The sequence below is a fragment of the Squalius cephalus genome (genome assembly GCF_949319135.1).
Source record: "Squalius cephalus genome assembly, chromosome: 9".
NCBI lineage: Eukaryota > Metazoa > Chordata > Actinopteri > Cypriniformes > Leuciscidae > Squalius > Squalius cephalus.
In genome coordinates, this window is record NC_137130.1 from 38496071 (window position 1) to 38521181 (window position 25111).

Genomic DNA, 25111 nt, shown 5'->3' on the forward strand with positions numbered 1-25111 from the left:
TTTAATTTGATATTAAATGCAATTAGCTTAGCTTTGACCCACTTAAGCAGGACTTAAGTGCATATTTATATGATATAATATATAAATAATTTCATGATTATTTATGCTGTTTATGACACAAATGCTGTTGATCAAGGTTCATTTAACTGGAAGCATTCTTCTAAGACTTCCTGAAGATTATCAGTATGAAGTATTTTGTTCCATTGGTGGAGTGAATTCAGGTTGACTTTACAAGTCATCTCAATGGCAAAAAGTGTCCCAATCATCCTGAATTCACCCATTAAATATGCCTCCCATCTTCTTACTCTCTCCTCAGTGCTGTGTTCACATGGACTAATCTACTGGTGGTGGTAGTGGAGCTTGAGGGGTCAGAACAGGAAGCCCTGGACCTTGTTGCCCTGGTGACCAATGTGGTTCTGGAAGAGCACTATCTCATAGTAGGGGTTGTTGTGGTAGTGGACCCTGGAGTCATTCCTATCAACTCCAGAGGGGAGAAGCAGCGAATGCACTTGCGGGACGGCTTTCTCGCCGACCAGCTGGATCCCATATACGTGGCCTACAACATGTGAGAATGTGTAATGTGGAGGAGGAACCAGATGCCAGAAAACTCTGCATATGCAAATTTACAAAGGAAGCATTAGAGGAAAGTTTGGACAGTCTTGCCTCTTCCTCCACACACATGAAGATTCCTTGATGGAGCTATGCAGTTTATTTTTGATATCAAACTGTCAGAATGCCTTGAAAATAAAACTCTGATTCAGTGGTCAGGGCAAATGACTTGATTTCATCTCCTGTTTTCTTGTGCGACACAATTGAGTTCAGTTCTTATTCAAGCACACTCGTTCTGCACATACGACACATGCGTGTTGAATGTTCCCTGTGTGTGAGGAGGACCGGCCCAAATGGGCAGAGGAGTGCCTGATGTCAAAAGCAGGATCCAGATTCTAGGACCATTGAATTTTCAAGGGCATGTGAAAATGTGTAATGCATTTCATTTCACAGAATTACTGTTGTAGCTGAAAAAATTTTACAAACCCAAGTTTTGTTTGGTTTGTTCATTTTACATCAACATGCAAATCTTTGATAAATGTTTTATCCGGAGAACGAATGGCAATAAGGAAATGGATATCGGAGTCTTTGTTTTCAAGAAAGCAGTACTGAAGGTGTGCTGTGGATATGCTGCTCCACGAATTCACAAGCTTATGCATTCCCTGCTAGTGTTTCAACATGAGCCTTAAATATTTTCATATGCCTGTGGATTGTTTGCAATTTGTATTTCCCCATTCATTAAACCCATTCATGTATGAGCTTTTAGACTGTGCAGGATAGGAATCAGGGTAATAAATAAATGTATAGATGAAGAGTCTTATTCAGGTAACCAAGTCCCAATCTGAAAAATATTTCTACTCAAATTTACATTTACAGCAGTTGTCATTTATTTAATTTTTTTACACTGTATGACCATTCACGAGTAGTTTATCTCCTATTCCTGCAGAAGGTGACATTTTTAGTCTCCTACATATTACTGATTGAAAAGAAAGTATCCTTTTCCCTTAATTCATTAAAACATACCTAACAGATGGGACCGGTATTTCAGGAAAAACTGACCACTGCAGATGAGGGCTTTTGATTTTTCTTTTCATTACTGTGTTAAAGAGTGATAATTGCTTGTATTTTCAGACGCACTGTACACCGCGTTGGCCAGCACTGTATAGACCACTTCTAACAATGCTTGCTTTCTTTTATTGTGCTCACTACGTAAAGGATAGGCGATATGCCTGCTGTAATTATGTACAGAATTTGTTTAAGTTATTACTGGGACACCAGAAACATATGAATACGCTTGGCATGGTTTTTGCAGTGGCATGGAGGAAACCAGATGCTGCTCAAATCGAAGTTTCATTTCTTGATCAAACAGTAAGGAGAACAACATGAGTCACTATTCATGTAATATTTTATATTGCAATTGACTCAAGAAATGGTTTTGCTGCAAAGATTGTAAAGCACATACAGCATCTGTATCACAGGAGGATTGTGTGACTGGTAATGTTCATTTTATTTGCAGTTATGTCATTTAGTGAATATTTGGTTGACACAGCTTTTGACTTCTATTAATATTTCTTAATAAAAACCATGCTTTTAAATGATTGGCATTTAAATTTTTATTCTATTGTCATTTTTAATACAGAGTTCACAGACATCTCTATCAAAAAGTCATTTACATTGCATCCAAGATTTACATTTATTTCATGCTTTCCCTAGGAATCAAACCCATTACATCGGCATTACTCTACTGTTTGCTACAAGAATGCCCAGTATACAATAATATAAATGCAAAATAGGCTATAATAGTAAGCAAGAAGAGAAGCAGACTTAGAATTATCAAAACATGATTACAAAGATATAAATTTCCAGTATGCATGGTAGCAGTTAAACAGATAAAACGCTAAACAGATAAAAAAAAGAATATAAGTATTGTTACTATTGTTACTTAAGATCCTCATGATTGTCTCAGAGGAACATAGTTGTTCATTTCAAGCTACTTCAAGAAATGTATTCTTCTATTTTTTCTAAAAGCTTTGTTGCAATATCCAGTGCACTTCTAGCATTATCGAAGCTGAACTGCTTGTTTGGAATGTGAGGAAATTGGTGATAGTTCGGATACTGAGTTTTTTTGCCATCAACACCAAGTTCAGTCAGTTGCCTCACAGTATTTGGTAAAGAAGTCAACTGTGAGCTGTAATGGGACACCTGCTGAGCAAGGCTAGTTATTGAGCAGTTGTTGGGATGCTCTCCACTTCTCTTGTACATTGCTGCTATCAGGGCTTTTTCCACAGCCTGATGCACCTTAAACAGACACCACTCTGAGCAATCTCCTCCAGTGTCATTGTGAGCTGCGCTGATGTCACATTGAGCCTGTTCATACCAGCGCTTTGCCTCTCCTGTGTTTGGCCTTGGTGTTTCTCTGTGGTATGACCAAAAGTTATAGTGTCTTCTAGAGTAGTTCTGATAGAACCTCTCGCGTCCCCTCCTGTGGCTTCGTGCCTCTGTGTTCCACGTGTTATAGAAATCTCGAAAGTCTCTACAGGTTGAGGATGTGCTATCTGCAGTTTTCCCTTGTTGTAGTTCCTCAATTCTTTTCTGCAGGTATTTGAAAGCCTCATGGGCAAGTTCTTCATTGCCTGGATTCTTGTCTGGATGCCACCGGAGGTAGAGACGTTTAATGGCTTTTTGTTTGTCCTCACTTGACATATTCCAGATTTCTTTTAAGCTTCGATCAATTTCTCTTTTGATTTCTTCAAATGTCCCTGGAAAGACTGTTTTGGGTGGAGGCCTGGACGTCAAAAGAAGTTCTATATCTGTGCAAGTAGACCCTGTTGACACAGTTGCCTTCTTTTCTCGTTTAAATTGGTAAAGGTCAAGAGTGCTTACTTCAATGAAGTCATCAATGCCAACTTGTATTTTATATCTGGCAGGAAATTGTCTTATTTGTCCCAGTGAATCATCCAGTCGGTTGATAACAATGGCATAGAAATATTCACCGGATTCGTCCTTGCTGAAGCCAACATACTCTCCACTTTCAAAGTTGTTGAGGAAGTTCATATCAAGGCAGTCATGCCATTCTTCAGGTATGAGACATCCAGGTTTCGGTAAGGCATCATGTCCTTCCTCGAGGCCACTGTTATGAATGCCATGCTTTGCCAAGGTTTTCTCAATATCCTCCATGTTATCACACAGCAGAAGTTGCCCAAGGACTAGAAAGCTTGAGGTGGTCAGACAGTTCTTTAGAAGAGCATTGATTTCTTTAGTAAGACACATATTAACTTCATTTACTACTTTGGGGACCATGTCATCATTGTGTTTCAAGTAGAAACTGCATCTATCTTGCTGTTTTTCCACATAAACATCTGTTTCAGCCTTACTACCTTCAAGTGGCTCATGGTTTAACAGAAGTTTAGTCTGAAGAGTTTTGCAACAGATAATCTGAATCTTAGAAAAGATTTCTTCACACTTTCTTGCAGCTTCAGACTGTGAAACCCCACCTTTGCTGTCTTCTCTGATGAGACAGACTAGACCATGAAGAAATGCAGCAGAAGACAAGTGTTTTTCAAACCAGCCACTAAATTCACATTCGCCTTCATCACAATATTGGACACTTGCTCCCTCCAGATTTTCAGAAACTACATCTGAGAGAAATTTGGGGCGAACTTGCTGTGGAAGGAACTGCAACAATGTTTGATGTTCATAGTGATCATTTCCAAGATGACAGCAGTTTAATTTTTCCAGCAATTTCAGCTTGGTTTCCAATGGACCCTCAAGTCTTGCAGGCTGGAAGACTGTGTCATTGAAAAACAAAGTGTTGGATTCATAGAGTCTTCCATCTGTTGATGGAAGATAAAGTGGGTTGTTTCGGAAACAGGTTTTGTTCTGTTCCTCTTTCAGCAGGCAAAACAGCTGTTGTACAACACGCTTCACAGTTATCTGCTGGTTTGCCTGAAGGCTGTCTTTGTCAGAACTATCAGAATAGATTTCTTGAAGAACAGTGATAAGTTGATTGACCGTGGGACTCTCCTTTACACCGATCTTCTTAAAGAAATCTTCAAATTTCATATACTTTGATGGAATGCGGTACAAATAAGGCCTAAACTCAAGATCATCATGTAGCACAAGTGCTGTCTGCTTTGCCTTCACAAGTTTTGTCCCATTTTCCACCAAGATAATGGGGAGGTCTGAGAACAGAGAGGCATCAAAATTTATTGACTGCAGGTATGCGTATGATTTGCTAAATACTGTGTTTCTTGTTTCCAATAATCTGTCACTGTGGCACTGAGACCTACAGAGGTTTTTCAGATTAGCAGCTATTTGTCCAAGGGGTGGAGTCTCCAAGGCTCCGACATCTGTCATTTTCTTTATGTGATGTGAAGAGCAGAGTTCTGAAGGTAGGATTGGCATAGATGTCCATATCAGATAATGGTGATCACTGTCTCTGTCAATCAATGATCCACTGATTGCAACAACTTCCCTCTCTTGAGCAAAGGCCTTGTGATAATCACAAAGTTTTTGCTGAATTTTCACTGGAAAGATGAATTTAATGTCAGCAACTCTGTTCAGTAATTTAGAGTTTTTGTCAATACTCTTTGACAAAACTGTCCTAAACAGGAGATTTGATCTTTTCTTAAGAACATTCAGAGGAGTGCTGCCTCTAGTTTCAGATTCAATTTGTTTTGCAAACTGAATGATTTCCTCATCAGACACTTTATGTTTCAATCCAAGGTCCTTTAAGAGACAATGTGCTTCAGTTTGATTACCTTGGAAATTGTCCCAAAACTTTTCTGGCACAAATCTCTCTTTTGGAAGCATTGCACTGTAAAGGGATACACTGTCATCATAGAAGTATGAAGCCGCCTGTAGAGAGCCATGGATGTCTCGAATAAATCTGACATCTCTCAATGCAGAGGCAATCCTGGGGTCCACTGGTCGAAATTTCACTAACAACCGTATTAAATCAAGAAGCTTGGCCTCTTTCATCATGTGCACAGAAGGAAGAATAAACTGTACACAGAACTCCAGATCATCTAGAATCCGAATGCTTAGAATTTCTGACAATTCTAAGTTTATCCAGGTGTTCTTCAGGAAAATACAGTCACATCCATCGACATGGTACAAGTTTGGAAAATCTTTCTGATGTTTAGAATTTAGAATGAAAATCATTCTGTGTAAATCAATCCTTTCTCGTTTTCCAGTTATTGACTCAAACAGGGGCAAGGACTTGAGCATCTTCACATGTTGACTCTTCTTTTTGGAATCTCTGATCCCATTCTGTAAGAAGCGTTGAAGATCTACACATTCATCTTTTGAGAGCTCCTCAAACTGGGAATGAGGAACATGATGAACCTCTTCTAAAACAGCACTGCTGTCTCCTGTTTGCAGGAGCTCTGGATTCATATACTTGAAAAGTAAGTCTTTGAAATCAATGAAAAACCTGATGTTTAATTTCATGAACCCCAGTTTTATGAGAATGGAAGCGATTTTTTCATCTGGCTTCAGAATCACTTTTGATATGTTTCCCAATGTTTGTAAAAAATGTGTGTTATTTTGACTGGGGCAAATGACTGGTAAAATAGGACTGTTATCAAAGTGCTTTTTTATCTCACTGTAGACATTCATCTTTTCATTTTGGTAGAATTGCTCTTGATCCTCAAAGAAGCTCCATAAAGTTTTCAGCCATTTGATCGTCTCTGTCTCCGCTTTGTACAGCTGGCACCTTTGATCAGGTAATGACTGACTGAGCAGCTGCTCAAGTTTCGATTTCAAATATTCTGCTGCCATGGCAATTGTTAAGCCCTTAATATACTTTCCGTTCTGTAGAATTTGAATGTGATTTCTAATGACATCAATATCTGCAAACAGTTTGTGGTATTCTTGAAAAAGACTGCTAAATTTTGATATCAACTTTGGGGATTTAGAGTCAAAGACTCTTAACATCTGATCTTCTGTGAGGAGAAGAGGCAGCCCATTGAGGTCATGGACATTTTTCTCATTGGTATTTGTCAAGCAGAAGCTCAGCAGTTTTGAACATCTTGTTTTGTTTTTGATCAATGTCTGTTTGATGGGCAAAGGCAAACTACTGGTTGTCTGTGAAGGATCATTTAACGAACTTTGCTTCAAGAAGTTCATCACTGTTGAAGCGCTGACTTCTGTCACATTCACACCAGCTGCTTTAAAATTATTTTTTATTTCATTAATTTTGCAGGTGTTTGGCACTAATTTCATCCCGGTGTCATCTAAAATTTTGAAAATTCCATCATTGTCGTTACTTGTAAAATACGGACAATTTTCTGAATGTGGTTTAGATGGACTGCACCAGGTAACTGTGTATTTTTGTAGTGAGCGATGTGATGACTCAACAGAAACAGCGTGTACAGTGGGTATGACAGGAAGATCACGTTGGCTGATTGATCTATAGACCTCATGGATCATCTCATGCCAGACTTTGTCTACTTTCTGTGAAATGCATGGAAAGTAATTAAGGCAAGACGTCTCTAGCTGTGACTTGAGGAATACAAGAGCTGTAGGTGTATCCTTCTTTTTGAATGAACACAGACATAACAGGAGATCTGCATAGAGTGGTGAAATGATGTTTACTTTCAGTGACTGGTTCCACTCAGTCTTCAGACTATCACCATCCTCTTTCCACAAGTCCCTTCTTGAAGAATCTACTTCAAAATTTGCATTCACATGAACTGGTAAACCAGTTTCTCCAGGTAATGGTAAAGAACAAAATGTTCTGCCAGTAAATGTGTGGTTAAATGAGCTGCTCCAACATGCAGCCAGAGCAGCTTGAGGAACTTTAAAATGATCTTGCTTGTTTTTCCTCTCATGAATTTGTTTTGAGAAACCAAAGCACTCTGCAATGACCCACTGACTTTGTTTAATTCCAGATGAGATTTTCACGGTGTAGATGGTTTTGCAGGGTTCAGCTATTCCTGACATCAGGGATTCTCGAACATGGCTGTGAAAGTTGTCCTTGCTTATCATGTTCTTCTCTGTGTATGTCTTTTCAACTCCGAAAAGACATTTAGTTTGTGTTCCATCTTCACTGATCTCCATGAACTGTATTTTTGTGATGTGTTTCAAGAAGAGAATTAGTCCTTCAGGATCTTCAGTCAAGGCATAGTAAAGTTCGTTCATGTCACGGTCTGTGACTGTGTGTCTAGATATTTCAGATTTTTCTGCCATTTTCTCTGTTCTGAGAGGGAGCCTGAACATGGTTCCAGAATTGAGTGGAAACATTTCTGGAAGAAAGGTATGATAAACATCCTCAAAAGATTTTTTTAATTCATCATCAACTGAAAACATGCAGCCTGGGGACTGTTTTGTTACATTTTCCACGTATTTTAGATTTGGATCAGAAATGCAAAGCCATTTGTCACCGGTCAGGATAGATGGACAATCTGTCAGATGATACACAGAATTGAAGCCAAGTCCATATTTTCCAGTTCTCCCTAAAGTCCCATGTTTTCCTCCTTCCCCCAGCTGCTGAATACCCTGCAGATCATCATCAGAAAATGTTCTGTTGTTGTACACACAAAGAGCCGGGCCTTGAACCAGTTCCCATTTCTTCCCAAAAATCTTTTTTGTCTTATGTTTTCTTTTGTCCCACACAAAGTGTATTTCTGTTGCCTCTGCATCATCAGCATTTTGAATGAGCTCTTTCAGAATATCCTTTTTAGATGGATATGCATCAATTATATTTTTAATTCGGACAGTTAATTTCTCAGTTTGTCCAAACTCTTTGGCATCTAGGGAAAACCCACTGACTAGATGATTCTTCAGAGTATGGTGTCTTGTTGTCATTACACCAAAATGACAGGCCACAGAACGAGGTATCAGATCATGGGCGAGCTTGACACCAGCTGAGACAGGCATCCATGGGCTGTCATTAAATCTCAGCTCTTTAGAAGATGTCAACACACCTCTCTCATCAGGTATGAGACAGTTTGTAAGCTTTTCGTCTTTGATTTTGTATAGCCCATTTATGAGTATTGCAACACACTTATGGAGGTCTGACATGGAAAGAGGGTGAGATCCATTTAAAGCCTTCATTTTATGAAGTGCAGCAACAAATTGCTCTTTTGTGAACTGTTTTTTGATGCCAAGGTAATGCCAGAGCCTCTCAAATTTGGAGAAGATGACTGGAAGTACATAGAGATATGGTTTCTCCTCAAATTGTTCACTTCTGGCCACTGACCTCACATTTACAAATTGATTCTCAATGAAAATGAATGGAAAGGATTTTGCATGCTCAATAATGGGAATGGGATCTTTCTGTTCCAACAAGTAATTGTTGAGATATGCATAGCAAGAGTGAGCCATGTTGAAGAGAACAGTATTTTCAAATGTATCACAGTGTTGGTGTGCTTTTAACAGCTGCTGAAGCACCGTCTCAACTGGTGGATTTGTCAGTACTTTCAATTTTTGGAGAACTGGATCATAATTGTGTATTTGAAGGTTTGAATGATCAACTGTGAATTCTGTCATGCTTACTAAATTGCGACAACTGTCATTGTAAACTTCAGAGGGTTTTTTAAGAACGGTGGCCTTCTTGTTTTGCTGAACTAAAGGAACTAAGGCAGGAAGGAATGGTATTTGAGACAGTGTGTGCCAGTGCAGAGATTTCACATCTTCTGAGGAGTCTTTCATTGAATCCACAAGGCACTGAAGACGTTTACGATAATCAGATTTATCCTGTTGCCAAAACCTGGATATCTTCCCTGCTCTTTCTATGATGTCCTCTAAAGGGAGGCGGTCACTCAGCATTCCCAAACCTGAAAGTCGTTGAATCCTTTTTGGAGAGAAAAAGTCATTTTCTGTTCCTTCAAGAAAGCGTCCTTCCTTAAGTTCATATAAACAAGCCATTCTGCCAGAAGGATTCACAAGTCGCTTGATTAATTGAAGCTTCTTACAACTCTGTGTTGGAATACAAGGGTAGCTTTTCAGTAGGTCATCAACAGCTGGATCATTCAAGTCAATGGCATTCAGCACAAGAGTATTTCTGCTGTGTGTGTCCACAGAACTCAAGTTCTCAAAAACAATTTTGTAAAACTCAGGCCAGTTGATTGTTCTCTGTTTTACCTCTGGCTTGAAGCCACAGTCGATGAAACTCTGTCTCACCCATGATGGGAGAGAAACAACATTGGAATATGAAGCTCCCAAGCTCAAGAACACTTTCATGGCAATGTCACCAATTACTCGGCTCTCCTCAATTTTTGGATTCAGAAATCTCACGTTGTCCATAGAACACCAATTATGTCCATTGCTGAAAAGCTCCAGAGATTTGCCATTGGCATTCTGCACAACTGCTGAGTAGAAAGACTCAACCATGGGTAAAAATGCTTTGCTCACTGTCTCTGTGTTAGGCCAGAATGTATGGAAAGAATAGTTCTGGATATGTCCATTTTGGGCCATTTTTTTCAGCTCAAGCAGTGTAGTGATGTAAGCAGAGGTTACAGCATCTTTCAGTAAAGCTTTGTTCCACTCAGACTTCACTCCTTTTCCCCATAGACTTTTCCTATTAGATGTGACTGCAAAAGTTCCATTGACATGGACTGGAAGACCTGTCGCAATTGAGAGAGGAAGAAAGCAAAAAGCCTGGCCTTCATGCTTCAGGCTTTCATCAGGAGACCATGAATTAGTTTTTGCATCTTTATGCAAAGGTACAGCTATACCTCCAATTGGAAATGAAAACACATGTTCTTGTTCAGTTCTTCTCTGGAACATTTGCAAAGAATCAAGCGTCCCAAAACATGAGTACAAAAGCCAGTATTGGGTGAGGGATTGATCTGAGTTCTCCTGAACTATTTTAACAATGTGTGCTTTGTTGACATCAATAATGTTGAGGCATTTGATATCACTATTTCTGAAGGTGTTCTCGATCTCTTGTAGACGTGTGTCATTCAAGACAGCAAATGAATTCATGACTTCTCTGGATATTTTGAGAGGAGTCTGAATCTGATCATTCCATGGAGGAGTCGATGCGTTTTCAGGGACAATTTGAAGGGACATAGATGTAATGCTCTTCAGAAATAGTAGGTGTGTTTGTGAATTGTCAGTCAAATGATTTTTAAAACTCCTAATTCGCTCCTCATCATATACCTTTGAACTGATCTCTGACTTGTTGGCCTCCTCCTGAGTGCGAAATGGTAATTTAATCAAGGTGCCATTGTAAGCTTTCTTGCTGTTTTGCACTGACAAATCACAATCAAAAATTTCTTCATAAGATTTAAACTGTCCAGGAAACCTTTTGTACAGTCGTTCCTGGAATGGGTCAAGTTTAATTCCTGGGTTTCCTTTGCTGAGAATGTGCTTTTCCAAATGGGTGACATTTGGATCAAATATGAGAAGGCTTTTCCCACTCAAAATTGAGGGAATATCACTCACATGGTAAACAGCATTAAATCCAAGCCCAAACTTTCCAATCATCTCAACTTTTTTTTCCTTTGATGCTGATCCCACTTTGACAATGTTTCTCCAGTCTTCTTGTGAAAAGAGCTCATTGTTGAAGATCCAAAGGCATGGTCCATTGCAGAGAGCCATTCCATGATCAAAGAGTGTTTCAGGGGGGTCTTTGTGTTTTCTGAAGTCAAGGAGGAATTTACATGTGGTTGCCCCAGCATCCTCAGCATTTTGTAGGAGTTCTTTGAAAATATCACTTTCTTCATCATACTCTTTCAGAATGTTTTTAATTCTTAGAGTAATTGGTTCAGATTGCCCACACTGTTCTATACCAAAGGACTCTTGCCCTGCTTGTATGAGCTGTGGTTTTAAGATGCGAGTACTTAAGAATGGGACTTTCAACCATCTTGCAGTGATGGGTAGAACTTCTTCATGAATGACATAGAACTCCTCATTGTCTTGTTTCAGGTCATCCAGTCCTTCAGCACTGATGTCACAGAAGACTGTTTTGGACAAAGACTGCAGAGTAAAGTTTTGATTTTGTGCCATGACAGGCACAGGGGTACTGTCCTTTAAAAGCTTCTCATTCTTTCGCATCCAGTCAAGAATGGCAATTGACACTTTACATTCTGTCACGTCTCCATGAGGAGGATACCTGCAGTCAATTCTTTGTTTTATGTCATGGAGTATGTCTTCAATCTCTTCATCGGACAGTGTTTTCTTCACCCCAAATTTTGTTAGCAGGTTTTCATATTGCAAAAACTCTTCAGGCACTTTCTTGATGTAGGGGCTTAGATCCAATTCAGGTGGATAGGCTAAAACTATATCTCCTGGACAGACAAACTCACTTTTATTCCATATCCAGGGGATGCTTTTTGTGTCAATTAAATCTGTGAAATTTCTCATGTTGTCTTGCATGAATTTGTAAATACTGTGCAGCTCGGTTTTAAACTGAAAATCTGAATTTGGGTTAACCATTGATCTCAGCGCAGAGAGGTTCTCCAAGACTTTTTCAGCAGGAGGGGATTCATAAAGTCCAAGATTTCTGCAGACATGTCCTGTTAGCTCAGAGGTAAGTGGCATTACATATCCAACAATTGAAGAATACTTTGAATCCCTTACTTCAGTTGGCTTATACAGACCTCTCTTGAGATTTATACAAATGCTTCCATTCAAGAACTTTGGATTTTCACAGGGCACCCACTGCCTTTGCTTCAGCTCTTCTATCTGCGCCTTGGTGAATTTTGAAAGGAAATCATTCTCATTCAGGACTCGAACAAGAGTATGTGCTTTTTTGAATGCCTTATCTGGTGAGTGGACAAAAAGGTTTTCAGTATGATTTATGACTTGAAGTATATTTTCTGTTGATATTTGTTTTTGCTCTGTCCTTAGGCCAAGGCGCCGCAAACTCTGAAGCATTTCCTCTGTCTTTGTGTAAATAGGTGGGGGAAAGAAATCTGCCTCGAAAAGATCCTGAAATGTCCTGTTTCTTGGATCAAAAACATCTGAGGTGTGTTTGTGTTCTCCATGAGTTGTCTCAATAAATTTGAGCCTTTTAGTTTTCATGAGCAGCTGCTCACTTTGTGAGAGTAGAATGCTACCATTATTCAATATCCAGGTCATTACTGTCTGTTCCTCACCTTTTTTGAAAGAGGCTGCCTCAATGCAGTCAACCAAATGAACAGCCACCTTAGCGGCATCTAAGAGTTCAATATTCAGAAGAGTCAAAAGTCTGCGATCAGCTTCATTTGCACACTTTACAATGGTCTCGGGCATTGGCAGATCATTTGGAATGGCTGGTTTGGTGGCTGAAACAACTGCTTGCTTTGATTGAACTGCAACATATTTCCCACACATCATTCTGAAGATTGGCAACATGGAAAGCAAGTTCTTTTCAGCATTTGAGAGAGAATTCAAAGAAGAGAGGTACACTTTCAACTCCTCTTTTTCCTGTGATGAGGCAGAGGCAATGCCTTTGATGACCTGATCTCTGTGTGAGTTCACAAAGACTTGTAGAACACTTCTTGGTGAAGCGGGAAGAACATACCTCTCAATATCATGATGTCTAAGACACTCATCTCTTTTTATGACTGTACACCCCACCATTCCTAACACTTTCTGAACATGATCTGACAAGCTAGACGCTGTGCTACTCTGAAAAATCAAAGTTGTGTTACTCTGTAACCTTGCTAACAGTACAGAATTGCCTAAACTCTGTAGTGGCTCCAGTGGTATTAAAGGCACATCAATAAAGTTGTTTAACTCAATCAATTCAGTGCATAGAATCTTCCAGAATTCAGCCAGCCAGCTCTTTGGTGGATGATGATCTTCTGCTATTTTCCATGTCACATGACCTTGGGTCACCTTCCAGTCCATGGGTAAGTGCTTCTTGGTGAGTGCAACAACATGATTTGCATCCAATTCGATTATGTTGTATGTGCCTGAAAAAATAGTGAGACCAGTTTCACAAACATTTATGATGTTAATTTCATATTATCATAAGCATATAAACAGATTTCTTACTCATTGTTGCTAGTTTCCTTAGCTGCATAGTGCAAACATGGCTCAGATCGTTGGGTATAAATCTTTCTTTACAAAATGGCAGCAATGTTCTAAACAAAGAAAAAATAGATCATTAATACTTTGAAAACACAAAATAAACACGCTAAACAATTAAAGTAGGAAAGAGACAAATTTACCGTGAAAACTTTTCATTGTCGATCAAAACAGTGTTTTGCACTTCATTGCTAAATGAAGTGAAGGTTCCATCACTGAGAGGCAGAAGCTTAAGACCTTGTAGCTCTGTGTACTTCTCATCACTGAGAGCAAATTCAAGAAGAGAGTATTTGTCATCTTTACTGAGGTTTTCAGCATCACTTCTGTGAAGGACATTTCTAACATAAGATGGAGTCACCCATGTCAAGGTATCATTTTCAGGGAAGATTTCTTGAACATCTTTCAAAACATGTTCTGGGACTGTGACCAGGTTCTCTCCTTCAGCAATCAATAATCTTGACACTGCAGACATTGTGTCACTACATATATTGTTGACTGGAAAGACCGCATCTGAGGGAGACACCCATATTTTCTCATCTCCGGCAAGGTGAAAGATCTCGTATTCAATTAGACCCTTCAGAGTGTCTGTTGCAACTTCATGCCATCTGTCTTTATGTACAGTCTTGGATAGGTCAGGCCAGAGATTGTACACAGTGGCAGCAGGCAGGGTCGAGTTTCTGGATAACTGAATGGCATCCAGGATCATCATAAGATATACATGAGGAAGAATATCTTTTATAAGTAGCTCATTCCACTTTGCAGACTCATCATTCTTCTGATCCTCCTCTTGCCACTTAATGAACCTCCGATTATCTGTCAGGCCAAAGCAAGCATTGATGTGAATGGGAAGCCCAGTTTTGTTTGAGTCATTATTTGGAAGTGGCAGAAAGCAACTTAGTCGCCCATTGCAAAGTGATCTGTCTTTATCTATTCGAAAAGCTGCATCAACTTGAGGGTAGAAGCTCAGCTTACTGGCTAGAAAGTCAATCTCTGGTATATACCCATGTTTCAGAAGGCAAGGTGTCACAAGCCACTGGGACCTTGTTTCTTCCATTTGATGGGAAATGTGTGATAACGTTTTGAAAAAACTGTTTCTGTCAAATGATTCCTGCTTAACATGAGAAAGGTCAGTGTCAAATTTATTTGTTGCTGAAACTTTTAGCCTATTGTTGCAGAAGCCATTGGTGTCAATATGCAGCAAAGTAATGAATGACACATTTCTCAGGAAAAGAAGACTGATGTCTGCATCAGCAATGAAACTGTCAAAAAGCTGTGTAACTTTTGTGGAGTCATACAAGTTATCGGAGATCTCAGAAGCCTCATTGCGCAGAGGGAAACGGAAAAGCGTTCCTTTGAAGTATTGCTCCTCACTGATGACCTTCTCCCAGGAACAACTGTTGACTTGACTGACTACATTTTGAAAGGGCTGGAACTGATCTCTCAAGTTCAAAAGGCTCTCTCTGTCCTCCTCGTCATTCAAAGACCATCGATAGCCTTCTTCATCATCTCCAAACATCATCTTTTGTGGGTCAAAGATGGCTAGGTGTTCAGAACTGAATACACATGGCAAGTCTGTAAATAAACAATAATAATATTTTTAAATCATCTCAATCTCATCATTTTAAATATTGTGCCAAATCCGCATGTCAGAATCCAACACCTTAAGTATCCTGAGGGGTGGTTTGTAAATCTGTAAAACTTTTTACAGTGAATCAGGTCAATGCAGTCTTTATTAAACACATTATTAAACAATCACTGAGAGCTGATAATGCAGTATAATTAGGGATGCACCAACACTAACATTTTGCCCAATACAATAAGTCTATATTAAATGTATTAAAATTATCCACTATTTTGTATAAATAGATTCAAGATAAAACTGTCAAATTTACAATAAATCGTTCCCTTTCAAAGGCGTGGTGTTGTCGCTATGGGAACGCTTTGCACTGTCGTAAGCACGTGTGCAATCACGTCAATTTCTTTGCCTGCCATGAGGTCAGGTGATGTAACGTAGCACATAATCAAGACTATAAAACAGTGCCTGCATTTTACGTCATAGAAACTTTTACTTGATCTTTAATCTTTCCCCACAACACGTCTGGGGTAATGGAGCAACGTGGGAGCTTTAGCAATGGGATGCAATCTTTAAGCGAGCTTAAAGTGGTCATACTTTCCCGCTAAGCTTTGCGTCACCCACAATGGAAATACTAAGGCAGGGGTCTTCAAATAAAATTGCTTGAGGTCCAGTAAATGAACCGTACTCACTACCCGAGGCCCAAACAATTATATACCTAAAAACATGAACTGATGGTTATTTCCAGATTAAAGAAATTAGTGTAGATTACATTTTTTTATTTAACTAAATATATATTTTCATATGTATAAGCAGACATAAGTAATCCTTCAAAAATGAATCTCATTTTGTTGCTGTTCTCTTATATCCTTTAAATTGCTTTGGTACAAAATATCTAAATTCAACCAATAACAATGCCTGACAAAAATATAATAATAATAAAAAATGAACATACATTCATTTCAACATTAAAGGTGCTCTAAGTAACTTTTTAACCTTAACTGAACAGCTTTCGGAGTCAGTGGAATGGTTATATTACTTATTTCGGGTTGAATGGTGGTGGTTTCGCACCCCCCTGGTGCCCGAGAGCGGAAAAAACTGGCTTGCAACTTTGGGCCGGCGGGTTGGCGGCCTCGCCGTCAGGAAGTATCGCGTGATATCAGGTCTCGCGATGTAACGAATTGATTGACAGCACTGCACACGTACACGCCCCCATTCAAGCACCGGCTAGCTATAAGCGAAGGGCAATGATAGATTGAGTTATGGCTGAGCCTGTAAAAAAGAAGCAGAAAGCTAGGAAATCTTTGTCGGAGGACCAACGAAAGAGGAAACGGGAGACTGACCGAGCAAGAAGTCAGACTCGAGTAAATATCGGACCGACTTTTTCAGAATGGCGAGAACTGAGAGAAACAGAAGCCTGCAAAACGGATGCTGACCTGGCCTTCTTGCTGTTGCACTTGTAAGTATCTTTGGAATAAACTGTGTTTAATATTTAAATTTGAAGTAATTGTGACCTCAGGATGTTTGCTATTGTCTGTAAAGGTTTTTATTATGATCGCTGTCTGTTACAGGCTTACTAGTACGCTAGATACTAAAACTTTGATGTTAGCATTGTCATTAGCAAACACGTTTGATTTCTGTAGTTGTTTGGCCGTTCCTTTGTCGGTTTTATTTGTGTAACTTACACTTTTATTTTATGTCACTAAGTCAACGCATCTGATAATAGGCAATAAACATGTTGCACATATTTGATCGAGCTAGAAAAAAACGTTCTGATGTTTTCTTACACAAGCAAAGGTAAACCGTCATTCTACCAGATGAACTTATAGACCTTGCTAATATAACTTTAGACAAATATTAGCCTCCGATATATATATTTTTTATGCTCATGCCCACTCTCCCAAAAGCAAACAAACACGAAAGCAGTAGTTCGCCTCGTTCATATCATTCGTTTTGTTTTTACGACAGAGTGTTTGAAAGCATTTACTACCAGACACTAGGGGGAGCTTCGTAGAGAAAAAACACTCAGGCTTGCCTGGTGTCCCTTTAACAACTTAAAAGGATAACTAAAGTGCTGAACTGAGATTAACAATAACAATCAATAAACGCAAACCTCCCTGGTTAAAAAAACCAAACAAATCTAAATGTCTAAACTTAACTAACTGTATCTAATAATGAACACTGCTCTCTTCTGTGCTTCGTTTTGTAATGGCGTTTAATGTTTCCACTTTTTTACAACCGCATAAGACACACAGGCCTCGTGTACAGCTCGATGCAGGAAGAATAAATGTGTACCCCGCTGGTTCAGTTTTTGGAGCTTCCCAATCTGTCCCACTGGCTTGCGAGAACCATCAGGCTCGGCTATGCACTTCAGTTCGCGTGGTCTCCTCCCCACTTTCGGGGAATCCGCTATACCATGGTGGGTGGCCATGCCCCATTGCAGCATGTTTTACGCACTGGTGCACAGCTGGCCGCGGGGCCTCCACAAACATGCGTTTTCCCCAGTGAGCCTTCTTGAACAGACCCTGTGCAAGATCAGATACCTAGAGATTGGCATGGGGTACTTTCCATAAGATCATTTCTCAATGCAAATCAAACCAGCTATTAGGCTAACTGAAATAAAACCATGCCAATCTCTAGGTATGGTGAAGGCTATGTGATGATGTGGGGCTATTTTAATTCCAAAGGCCAAGGGAACTTTATCAGGATTCATAGTATCCTGGATCCATGAAATAACTGGCCTTTAAAAATCAAAATCTGCCTGCCTCTATGGGAATTTAACATCTGGGTGTCCTGACTTATGCACCCAGTATTTTAAGGAAGAACATTTATTTATTTACGATACATTATTCATTCACAAAGAAAATTGGTGTCCTTAAAGGTTGGAGTTTTCATTAAGATCAATTTCCAAAAGATGCTTTTTTATTCCTCTTTTTAGTCAACTTTAACATGGGTGTGTTCACTTATGCTAAGCCCTGTATTAGTTCTGGACAAAAGACATTGCAGTAAAAACAAAACTTTGTGCATTTGTAAAATAAAGAAAACAAACAGGGTGCGTTTCTGCCGTCCTGAAATGTGTCAAAAAATGAAGCTCAGTGAATACTTGCCACACAGACATGAGAGATGTGTCTTTAGAAAGCTTGAAGTGTCTTTTAAATGAAGTAAATCATATCGAAAATAAATATTCTTTTTTTATGTAATCCGTATAAAACCAACAACAGGTACAATCTTCCCCTCTGACCTCATTATTTTTAATGTGACCACACCCATGCGCAACACAGGCTATTCACACAGTAAATTATTGTCCACGTGAGCCTGTAAACGCCCCAGCACCTCAATAAACAAAGCATCAAGCTTCGTCATTCCTCTGCTTTTCATCAAGTTTGGAAGACACGCTATGAGGAATAAGCCTTGAATGTACCTCAGATGAAGAAAAATGCAATGTGTGTTAAAAATGGAGCGCAACTGGAAGAAAACAAAACTAGAGGTATTTCGCATTTCATGGAAAGAGAGCTCAATTACTTACAGAGAGGCTTTAAAAGCTGCTAGATCTGCTTATTTTTCAACCCTATTAGAAGAAAATAAACATAATCCTAGGTATTTATTTGAAACGGTGGCTAAACTAACGAAAAATAAAGCTTCAAGCACCGAAGTTTCCAAGCAACACAGCAGTAATGACTTTATGAACTTCTTCACTTATAAGATTGATAATATCAGTTCTACCAGAAAGACTCGGGAGACTAAATACTGTGACAATTAACCATTTATTAGCGACCCAGCAAGCAATAAAGTTCTTTGGCGTAGGCCCCGTCCGTAACACGCAATCTGAGGGTCTGGACTCTGCATATCCTGCCTGAAGATCAAGGCAGGGGCGCAGCCGACCCCCGTGAGGTATGGAAGGGACCATCCTGGTGGTGGTGGTGAGGAGGATGGAGGGAAGGATTCAATTTGGAGGAGGTGGGGAGGATGGTGGTGAATTGAAGCGTCAGCATCTGCGAACTCAAACATGAGTAAGTACCGATCTTATATACCACAAGTGTTGGAATGTGATTGGATAGATAAAAAGTAGAGTGACGTAACAATTAAGTCTTCCTGGCAGAACTTAATGCTAGAGCTTTCATGGACAAAATTATAACTATGCAACCGTCTACTACAGTATCACATCAGGCAGTGCATTGTAGTCTCCCTGAGGAAAAATTTGATTCATTCGTTGCTATAGGAGAGGAAGAATTTACTAAACTCATTAAATCATCTAAATCTACAACATGTATGTTAGACCCTATACCGACTAAGCTACTGAAAGAAATACTTCCAGAGGTCATAGATCCTCTTCTTAATATCATTAATTCGTCTTTGTCTCTAGGATACGTACCAAAAAACTTTAAGCTGGCTATGATTAAACCGCTTGTTAAAAAAACGCAACTTGATCCTACAGAATTAGTCAATTACAGGCCGATCTCGAATCTACCTTTTCTGTCAAAGATATTAGAAAAGGCAGTCTCCTCACAACTGTGTTCCTTTCTTGAAAGAAATGATATCTGCGAGGATTTCCAGTCAGGATTTAGACCGTACCATAGTACCGAAACAGCTCTCGTTAGAGTCACAAATGATTTGCTCTTATCATCCGATCGTGGTTGTATCTCTCTATTAGTGTTACTCGATCTTAGTGCTGCATTTGACACCATTGACCACAACGTTCTTTTAAATAGATTAGAACATTATGTTGGCATTACGGGAAATGCACTAGCATGGTTTAAATCATACTTATCTGACCGTTATCAGTTTGTAGCAGTAAATGAAGAGATGTCTCATCGATCACAAGTTCAGTATGGTGTACCACAAGGCTCAGTACTAGGACCGTTGCTGTTCACTCTGTACATGCTACCATTAGGAGATATCATTAGGAAACATGGCATTAGCTTTCACTGTTATGCCGATGATACTCAGCTCTATATTTCTTCAAAACCTAACGAAACTTATCAATTCACAAAATTAACGGAATGCATAGCGGATATAAAAAATTGAATGACTTGGAATTTCCTACTTCTAAATTCTGAAAAAACAGAGTTTCTAATTATTGGACAAAAAACTTCCTCACGTAATAATCTAGAATACTGTCTAACACTTGATGGCTGCTCTGTTAAGTCTTCGTCGTCGGTTAGGAACCTGGGTGTGCTCTTTGATACCAATCTTTCATTTGAAAGTCACGTGTCTAGTATCTGTAAAACCGCATTTTTCCATCTTAAAAATATATCTAAATTACGCCATATGCTCTCATTGACAAATGCGGAACAATTAGTTCATGCGTTCATGACCTCAAGGCTAGATTATTGTAATGCTCTACTGGGTGGTTGCCCTGCACGCTTAATAAATAAGCACTAAATGGTTTAGCTCCGCAGTACTTGAGCGAGCTCTTAACGCATTATAGTCCATCACGTCTATTGCGATCTCAAAATTCCGGCCAGTTGATAATACCTAGAATATCAAAATCGACTGCTGGCGGTAGATCCTTTTCCTATTTAGCACCAAAACTCTGGAACAGTCTTCCTACCATTGTCCGGGAAGCAGACACACTCTGTCAGTTCAAAGCCAGATTAAAGACACATCTCTTTGACCTAGCTTTCACATAATACATTATAGACTTCTATAATTCAATGTTAGGCTGCATATATTAGGTCAGCCGGAACCGGGAACACTTCCCAAAAATCCTGATGTACTCGTTAAATCATGAGAAGAATGGCATCTACGCTAATTTTAGTGTCTGTGTTTATCCCGAGGTTTTCCTGCAGCCTGCCGGATCCAGGCCGTATCCAGATCTGACGAAGGACCTTCGCCTGGACCGATGACAACGCAGTGCTGAAGTGCCAACTAGTCTCTCCCTATGGAGGATCCCACTACCACTCTACAGATAAGGCGTTGTCGGGAAATTTTGTTTCGCGTTCCTACCCCAAAGCAACAAAATAAAATAAAATTCTTTATCAAAATTTATAAGGAAAGACAAGTACTTTGTTTAGGCTTGGCTTGTAGGGAATTCCAAACCTGCGTATATTCAAACGCACATAACTATAGAACCCATTCTAAATGCGCATGTGAACGCCATCAGCGTTTCTCACATCTTCGCGTTTAAAGTCTGTGTAGAGAGAAAAGTTTAAAGTCTTTGTAGAAAGCGGCCCCTAATTTAATAACAAATGATCATTGTGACGGAAGCAAATCAATCAAAACTAACTTTAGATGGAAATAACTTAACTCTGCTGTAAAGCCGAAACAATCTCTGTTACCTTAAATTATACGCTTATCTCTGTAAAGCTGCTTTGGAACAATCTACATTGTTAAAAGCGCTATATAAATGAAGATGACTTGACTTGACTTGACATAAACTTGTACAAATTTCACTATTCATTTTACTATTTGAACTATTGCCAGAATAAAATGATTGAAATTGACTAAAACATGTTGAAATATGAAGTAGGCTATATAGGCAGGTAGGCAACCTTTCATTGCTTATCTTTAAATAAATCTAAATGTCGTATGACACAAGGATGTTTTATGCTTTATATTATTTAACACAATATGATATACAAGTAATATGTTTGTTTAACACTTTAACGTAACTTTTCAAGAAATGAATGAAAATATAAATGGACACTGAATTAAATGTCTTTGAATCTGGAAAAAAATGTATCGCAGGCAATTTTTTTTGAACTGTGTTTTTAATAGACTACATGTTTTCTCCTCTTTCTTTCGCTGATCTGTACTTACAAATGCGCTTCCAGAGTTTTCATTTATGCTTCTGAAGTTTTCGTTTACGCTCCCTGAGTTTTCGTTTGCCATTCTGGCACATTTCGGGGAGTGGGAGCGGGGCTAACCACGGTGTGTTCTCATTGGCTACTGAGTTTTTGATTGACAGATTCTTGACCTGGAAGTGAAGACGTCAGTGTTGTGTTTACATGTGTGGATGTGAGCGTCTGTAAGCCGCTTCCTATTTCATTTTAGTGATATAAAGTTAGGAATTTTGTTTTTTAAATTTTATCTAATTAAAGCCAATCTCATTTCAGCTTGATTCGACTATTAATGCACATGGCAGATACGTCATGAATTCAGGATGACTATATATGCCCCAAATAAAGATGACCCTCAACTCGACCTCAAAGCCATCTCCCACTATAGCTTAGTACAAATCATAAATAGACTGATTAAGGATAGAAACATGGTAGATAGAACAGGTTTTAATGACAAATACTCAGGAGGAATACAGAGAATATTAACCAAACCTTTTCAAAAGGGACCCGGAAGGCACGTCCTCGCGCCGTAACTAGTCCAACAGCGGAGGGATGGTGGGAGTTCTGGAGGAGGACGTAGAAAATGAGAAATACAAAAACAGTCTATGGCACATAAAGCAGTACATGGGGAAGTGGAGGGTGGGAGGAGTCAGGGAGGAGCCAGGAGCAGGAGAAGCCAGGTGGTGATCCAGAGACTTGATGGATGACACCCTGGGCATGACTAACGGAGATGTAGCCACCATTGATGGAAACCCAGGCGGAGCTGACGAGCCGAAGAGCCCACATGACACTGATGGTGCTGGAGGTCAAGGTAGAGCAGTGGCGACGAGCGTCCAAGGTGGAACCAGGGAGCCAGAGGACTGTGGAGGAGCCAGTGGAACTGAGGACAAAGGTGGAGCCAGAGACGCAGACAGGACCACGTCTGACCAAGGTGAAGCTGGAGTGACGAGGCAGCCTGGTGTAGCCGTAAAGATGATGGTTTCCGGTGGAGCCGAGGGAGGGAGGAGCCAAGATGGAGCCGATGTGTCGACAGGCCGAGGTACAGCGATGGGCACAGATGCTGGAGGTGGAGCCAGGGGATCCTCTGGGCTAGGCAGAGCTGGTGACCTGAGGAACAGATGCAGGGGCTGAAGGGAACCAGTGTAGGTGGGACTGAGGAACTGGCTGTCAGAGGAGGTGGGAGAGGGAGGCTGGGAGGGTTACCGATGACATGGGGCTGGGCGGAACCACCGGAGAAACAAGAGAGTCAGGGCTGGCCAGAACCAGCAGGGTTACAGAAGAGTCAGGGCTGGGCAGAAACAGTGGGGAAAAAGGCAATTCAGGACTGGCTGGAACCAGCGGGGACACAGGGAATTCAGGGCTGGGTGGAACCAGTGGGGAAACAGGCGATTCAGGGCTGGCTTGAACCAGTGAGAACGGGAGAAACGGGAATTCCCTCCTCAAACACCTCCAAAAACAACTCTAAATAGTTTCCAGAGGCTTTATCCATCACATCCACAGCAGCAGGGTAGTGGGTGAGGCTTCCTTCCATCTCTTCAAACTCCACTAATACTCCCTCAGCGATCCACGTTGTTGCTGGCTTGTGCACCTGGTCAGACACTTCGAGGGGCTGAGGCTCCGGGGTAATGTCTCAGTCCTCTCACTAGGCTCGGGTTGCTCATGCAGCTCGCAGTTGATGGATGGCTGGTCTCTGGAGGTTTGTTCTGAGTGGGGCTGGTATCATCCTCCGCAGGGCAGATGGTGAACAGTGAGTCATTGTTCACCAGCACCCACTCGATGAACTCTGCGAAATTACCCCGAGGACCCACACTAGGCAGACGTGGCTTTGTCTCCGCATTGAGGCTAGCATGGTAGAAGACACTCAAAAGTTTTTCAAAAAGAGATCAAGCCGGATCATGACCTAAGTGATTTTGGGATTCACTGGGACATTCAAAACTCTTCCAAGCTTTCATCAATGACCTGTATTAATGGACAGTCTTGCTAAAAAAATTCTTCTGAATTGGACATTTTCTGATTCTCCATGCTTCAAAGCTTGGTTGCATGAATTGCTTCATGTCATACAGCTGGAAGGTATACTTTCTTCAGAACCCAAGTTTCATCGCCAATTCCAAATGGTATGGCAGCATTTTCTGGATTTACTCAAGTCTGAATAATGTATCATTGATGCTCTTCCTGTATTATTGCATTGAACCTGTGGTTATGCTTTGTTTATGTATGTACATCTCTCCTGTCAAAAACTGAAAATAAAATATATAAAAGAATGGCCTAGTTCCTATAGCGCCAACACCATGACACAGAGTCTCATTTTCTTCTCGGGGAACATAACATAGGCTACATAACATAATCCAGAGATGTTTTAAATGCTTCAAGTGAATTTAGGAATCGGAACAAAATTACAATGTACAGTTTTGAGATTTGGTAAATATATGAATATACTTAAATATATTTAAGTGTTATTAAGTATATGTTATTTTAGTGTTATTTAAAGATTAACTTTAAGTGAGTGTTAGATGATAGAAAGGAAATCAATGTAAAAAATGTGAAATAAGCATTATAATATTAATAATAGACAAACCATTAAAAAGTTAACAGTAATCTGTAATGGCTCGTTTCCACTGAGCAGTACGGTACGGTACGGTACAGTACAGTACGGTAAGGTTCGGGTCTGTTAACCATGATCTGGCTAGCGTTTCCACTGCCAACAGTACCCTTACTAGATTGGAGTGGTGTTTCGATCAACGTCATTTTCGCGCGAAGAAGAACATAGTAAACTACAATGGATGACATACAGCAGACTTGTTCTTGCTCCTCGACATGTTTGTCACAAGAAGACAAGCGCCGACATTAGGCTTTTCTCAATATCAAGTACGCAAAGTTTGTACTTGCCATGTGCGACTCCTACATGCAAATGGTACAGCGTGTTCTTAAAAGCGTCACTCAGCTCGCTCTGCTACTCCGGTTATCTCCGTTACTCTGTATGTACATTTTAAGCAACAATAAAACGAAATATGTTATAAAACACCACTCTGCCTCTTTTCGTTTTCATTTAAATAAATTAAACATTATAGGGACACAAATGTGGTTCATGCGCAACGCAGATTATTCACTGCACGTTATACGTTATTCTATTTATAACAAAACGAAATTTAAAACACAACCCTAACGTTACCTCTTTTCGTTTAAAGGGGGGGTGAATTGCTGTTTCATGCATACTGAGTTTTTTACACTGTTAAAGAGTTGGATTCCC

The 25111-nt window shown here is 39.9% G+C and overlaps 2 protein-coding genes across 8 annotated transcripts in view; one reads left to right on the forward strand and one right to left on the reverse strand.

Annotated features, from left to right (window-relative positions):
- dip2a (disco-interacting protein 2 homolog A) overlaps positions 1–2164 on the forward strand; it is a 185138-nt gene extending 182974 nt beyond the window's left edge. For all 7 annotated transcript variants that reach the window (XM_079880628.1, XM_079880629.1, XM_079880631.1 and 4 more), the window contains one exon: positions 317–2164. In XM_079880628.1, the coding sequence (XP_079736754.1) occupies positions 317–569 (253 nt within the window). In that variant the 3' untranslated portion in view covers positions 570–2164. The remainder of the gene's footprint in view (positions 1–316) is intronic.
- The window catches only part of LOC307163962 (sacsin-like), a gene marked incomplete at its 5' end in the record, with an annotated part of 35482 nt that continues 12522 nt past the window's right edge, over positions 2152–25111 (reverse strand). Inside the window, 8 exons of the mRNA XM_079880309.1 lie at positions 2152–13397; positions 13480–13568; positions 13656–15031; positions 22489–22744; positions 22792–22991; positions 23068–23192; positions 23272–23452; positions 23508–23706. Coding sequence (XP_079736435.1) covers positions 2545–13397; positions 13480–13568; positions 13656–15031; positions 22489–22744; positions 22792–22991; positions 23068–23192; positions 23272–23452; positions 23508–23706 — 13279 coding nt within the window. The 3' untranslated portion in view covers positions 2152–2544. The remainder of the gene's footprint in view (positions 13398–13479; positions 13569–13655; positions 15032–22488; positions 22745–22791; positions 22992–23067; positions 23193–23271; positions 23453–23507; positions 23707–25111) is intronic.